We start from the raw sequence: 4708 nt of genomic DNA, 5'->3' as shown, positions 1-4708 counted from the left end.
CGAAGGAATTGGGAGAATGGGTTGGCGTTTTTACAGGGGGCAGGATGGGAGGTGGTGTAGTCCAGGTAGCTGTGGGAGTCGGTTGGTTTGTAGTAGATGTCCGTGTTGATTCGGTCGCCTGAGGTAGAAATAGATAGGTCGAGGAAGGGGAGGGAGGAATCTGGGACTGTCCAGGTGAATTTGAGGTCGGGGTGGAAGGTGTTGGTGAAGTGGATGAACTGTTCAACCTCCTCGTGGGAGCACGAGGCGGCGCCGATACAGTCATCGATGTAGCGGAGGAAAAGGTAGGGGGTGGGGCCAGTTTAGTTGCGGAAGATGGATTGTTCCACATATCCTACGAAGAGGCAGGCATAGCTGGGGCCCATGCGGGTACTCCTTTCGTTTGGAGGAAGGGAAGCTACCTGTTTTATTAGTCTTTATCCACCCCCAGTATTTGAGTACAGTTTCAGTTTTGCATGGATTGTGTTCTGGCTGTCAGAAGCTGCTACTCCATAAGGATGCTAACTTGATGTGGTAATGTGTTTGATGCACGATTCCACAATTAGGTTAACGTGGCATTTTCAGGAAATGAAGATTTCTGAAACATCTAATTCATTTCATTTAATAGTCTTCATTTGGCTAACCCTTAGTTTGATTGTAGTGCAGACATGAAAGAATGTTTATATACTCTTGAGTGGTCTTAGTGGTGTAAAATCCTGGAATATTTATGTATGTACTCAGTGAATCCTGTAATTGAATGCAGAGGTTTCGTGTCCTCCTAATAAGTTAGAAAGATTTCAAACAATTCAGAATCCAGAGTTTGGGGGCTCAGACTTGAGCGTTCTAAGCCAAATTGTTGTGTACCTTTTTAGGACATTATTTCATACTGGTACAAATTGAGCTGTGGTATTATGGCATCCGCTCAAAGCTCAGTTGAAATATCCCTCATTCTGAACTGCACTGACCCTTGAGCATACTGATGATTTGGAGGTGGATATCGTGGTTGCTGTTTGAAATGTGGAGAGAGGGTGTAAATACTGTGATCAAAGGTCTTTCAGTTCCAGGCTACCCCTGCAAATCTGGATGACTGCTACATGTTGGCTTTACATGAATAAGTTGAAAAGTGTGATGCTGGAAAAGCACAGCAGGCTAGGCAGCATCCGAGGGGCAGGAGAATCAACGTTTTAAGCATAAGCCCTTCTTCAGAAACGTTGCTTCTTGGATGCTGCCTGGCCTGCTGTGTTTTTCCAGCACCACACTTCAACTCTGGTCTCCAGCATCTGCAGTCCTCACTTTCTCCTTTTTACATGAATAAGTTCAACCATGACACAAACTCCATCTGTTGAATGTCTTTTCTTAATGAAACCACCTTGATCTTCTCTGCAACATGTTGATGTTGCTAATTTATGGGTGCAGGTCATAGATGCTGGACATCCACCCCCTCACTACTAATTTTTATGCTGTTTGTTCTCCTCACTTGCAATCTCTCCTTTTTCTTTTTACTTACACTGTCCCCTGCCCAAAGACAAAATTTGAAGGCAAAGACAAAACATGATTGCGATTTGATTTTAGTAAAATCTCATTTAGCAGTCTAAACTCTAAGCTATGGCGTTTAACCCTCTGAAGCTTACCATCTTGGTACTCTCACCTCCTTTTAAGACTTTCTTTAAATGAACTTGCCATCTCCTGTGCATGATGTCAAGTTCTGTTAATGTCCTTGTGATGCATCTTTGACAGTTTTCCTATAGTAAAGGTGCTATAAAAATCTGTACCATAGATTTTTGAAGCAAACCTTTTCAAGCTAACCTTGTATTACATTATATTTGGTGGCACCAATATTCTTAATTGTGTAGATATTTTAATCAACCTGGTAAGATTTTTAATGGCACACAGGAACAGGTGGTACCTGAATGTGGATGGGGTCTGTATAGTTGAGAAAAGCCTGGCATTGCAAATTTTGTGATCATAAAAACAGGAGATTAAGTTGAATAGCCTTTCCATAACTTTCTCCCTTTTACCAGATGGGAGTGAAAGTAAAGAACGTACAAATGATACTATTTTATTGGGCATCGTTCAGTTCAGTGCATAATGGACCCGGTTGTGTACTCTAGCCAGCATTGTTTATTATATCCTGCTGGTGAACACTCCCCTGTGTGATGTTTATAATTTATTTAACTCTTGGAAGCCCTGTCCTATTGCATTATGTTTATTGATAATGAGCTCTCCAGCCTGTGTGCAGTGTTACAGAAGTTCAAGGAAAATGCAAATTTTTCATGTTGCTCAAAAATGTGACTTTCCTCTGCAATGCTGTCATCTGTATTTGAAACAAAATTGGTCTTTTCCATTTTCTAACATCCCCATGTTGGATAGGTAATAGATTATTGCACCTTTTAGATAATGTCAACCCAGTCCCTCAAACGGTGCTCTTAGGCACAAGAAACATTCTGGCCTATACATAGCATTTCTTTGGGAAAACCAAATCACTACAATGTTCTAAAAGACAAATTTAGGATGGATTGGAAAATTTTACACTTGTCTGATCATGGTCACATCTAGAAATGGGCATAAAAGTAGACACACATGTTTTTTTGATTTTATTCTAGAGCTGATTAGATGCTTCAATGGCGGACTTTGGTTGAATTAAGTTGGGCCAAATGTCTGTCCTTGCCTGTTCCTTACGGTCTTATTTGGTTAGATAGTGGAATTGAGCTGTGTAACTGTCCTTGCAGTTTTATACACTATTCTTTTGTGGGAGGGTATTGTACGCGCATATAAGCAGGAGGCCACTGTAATGGAAAGCAAAATGAACTGATTATAAAGTTTGTGTTTGAATGAACCTTAGCAGAAAGTTCTCTTGCTTTTATGTCTCGCACCAGTAATTACTGTTTTCTTCCTAGTTGCTGGGCATGCTGTGCGCCTTCGTTGTGCTGTGCAGGCGGAGTGGCGATCTTGCCTACGAGCCCCTTATTCCTGGAGGGATCTATGCATAAGCTGTTGCCTGGGTGTTCTGTTCTCCCCTTCTCCCCCTTTCCTCCCCCCCGCCCCCCCTCCCCCAACCATCCCCTCGATCAGCCTGCCGTTTCCATCATTGGAAAGCTCAGACTGGGTTTCTGGCATTGAAGTGGTTCTTTTGTATATATCAAGTAAATCTAAAGCACATTTCACAGTCCAAGCTGCTGGGTTTAATTCGCACAAAAGTGCACACTCAATGGGTGCACTGAGAGACCCTGTATAACTAGTAGAGATTAAACTGTACAAAAATGACTACTAAAACTGTAGCAATCAAGGAAACTCTAATTGCAAACTGATCATTTTGAAACTGATCTTCCAAGATTTATGCATTAACTTTCTTGTCCTTAACCTATCAACTGAATTTTGTTTTAGTTTTACTGTGTACTATCAAAATATTTTACATTGTATAGTATTTTTTCCAGTTTGTCTGTGTAGTGAGTTATAATGAGAAGTTTTATGTTGTCCCTTGAAATAATGCAGCCTTTTAGCAAGGATCGGGTATGTGAACTGAATTAATGAAAATAAAGATTGTTGAAACCAAAGTTGTTGTTGTATTCTTTGTTGGTTTAAGTGTGATTTAGGTGAACAAACACAGTACTTATAAAATTGTTCTGCACCAAGCTAGGTAGTTCACATGCACCTATTTGTTTCATGTTTTCTAATGTCTGCTGATCTTGGGATATTTTAGTACAGTTCTTCGACCCCTTGTGAATGGGAAGTATAACAATTAAATTGTTCACAATCACTTGAATGTGATCATCTTCAACAAATATCACTATAAAACTATCTCATCATTTGTTAGTGTTATTTGTATGATATGCAAGAATCAATCCTTTCTGAAACTAAAAGAGAAAACTTGTGGGGGTGATTATAACTTGGACAACTTGAAAATTCTTTTGAAGGGATAGCTGTCACCAATCCCTAATTGTGCTAGAACTGAATTATTTTGACAGGCCATTTCAGACAGCAGTTGAGTCAACCACATTGCTGTGTGTGCAGTCACATGGAAGGGCCAGGTAAGATTGACAAATTCCTTCCATTAGTGAATCTGATTTTTTTTTTTTTTGGATAATCAATGATGGGTTTTGTAGTTACAATTGCTAGTTCAAAGTTTGTGAGAAGATTTGTAGCTCGGGGGCTCGTTGCTGTGGTTCTGTTCGCCGAGCTGGAAGTTTTTGTTGCAAACGTTTCGTCCCCTGTCTAGGTGACATCCTCAGTGCTTGGGAGCCTCCTGTGAAGCGCTTCTGTGGTGTTTCCTCCGGCATTTATAGTGGCCTGTCCCTGCCGCTTCCGGTTGTCAACTGGAAGCGGCAGGGACAGGCCACTATAAATGCCGGAGGAAACACCACAGAAGCGCTTCACAGGAGGCTCCCAAGCACTGAGGATGTCACCTAGACAGGGGACGAAACGTTTGCAACAAAAACTTCCAGTTCGGCGAACAGAGCCACAACAATTGCTAGTTTTCAATTCCCGTTTTAATCAAATGAACCAGTTGCTATAGTAGGACTAGAAGTAGTAGTTCCAGACCATTAGCCTGGGCCTCTGGATTAGTAATCCAGTGACATTACAACAACACCCCTATCTTCTTACAAACCCATTTTGTGCCTGTTACCTATATTTGCAGTGAAAAGAGCACTGCATTCATGGTAGACAATATAGCATGCATCGGGTTCATGCAGAAGGTAGTTAACCAGGGACTGTGAACTATCTAGAATAT

At 41.1% G+C, this 4708-nt stretch overlaps 1 protein-coding gene across 1 annotated transcript in view; it reads left to right on the top strand.

The window, feature by feature from the left end:
- Positions 1–3533, top strand: part of tspan3a (tetraspanin 3a) — a 50210-nt gene extending 46677 nt beyond the window's left edge. Inside the window, exon 7 of the mRNA XM_043680396.1 lies at positions 2877–3533. Within this exon, the coding sequence (XP_043536331.1) occupies positions 2877–2969 (93 nt within the window). The 3' untranslated portion in view covers positions 2970–3533. The remainder of the gene's footprint in view (positions 1–2876) is intronic.
- Positions 3534–4708: the final 1175 nt, after the last annotated feature.

Source organism: Chiloscyllium plagiosum, chromosome 40 (genome assembly GCF_004010195.1).
Source record: "Chiloscyllium plagiosum isolate BGI_BamShark_2017 chromosome 40, ASM401019v2, whole genome shotgun sequence".
NCBI lineage: Eukaryota > Metazoa > Chordata > Chondrichthyes > Orectolobiformes > Hemiscylliidae > Chiloscyllium > Chiloscyllium plagiosum.
This window is presented reverse-complemented; position numbering and strand designations above follow the sequence as displayed.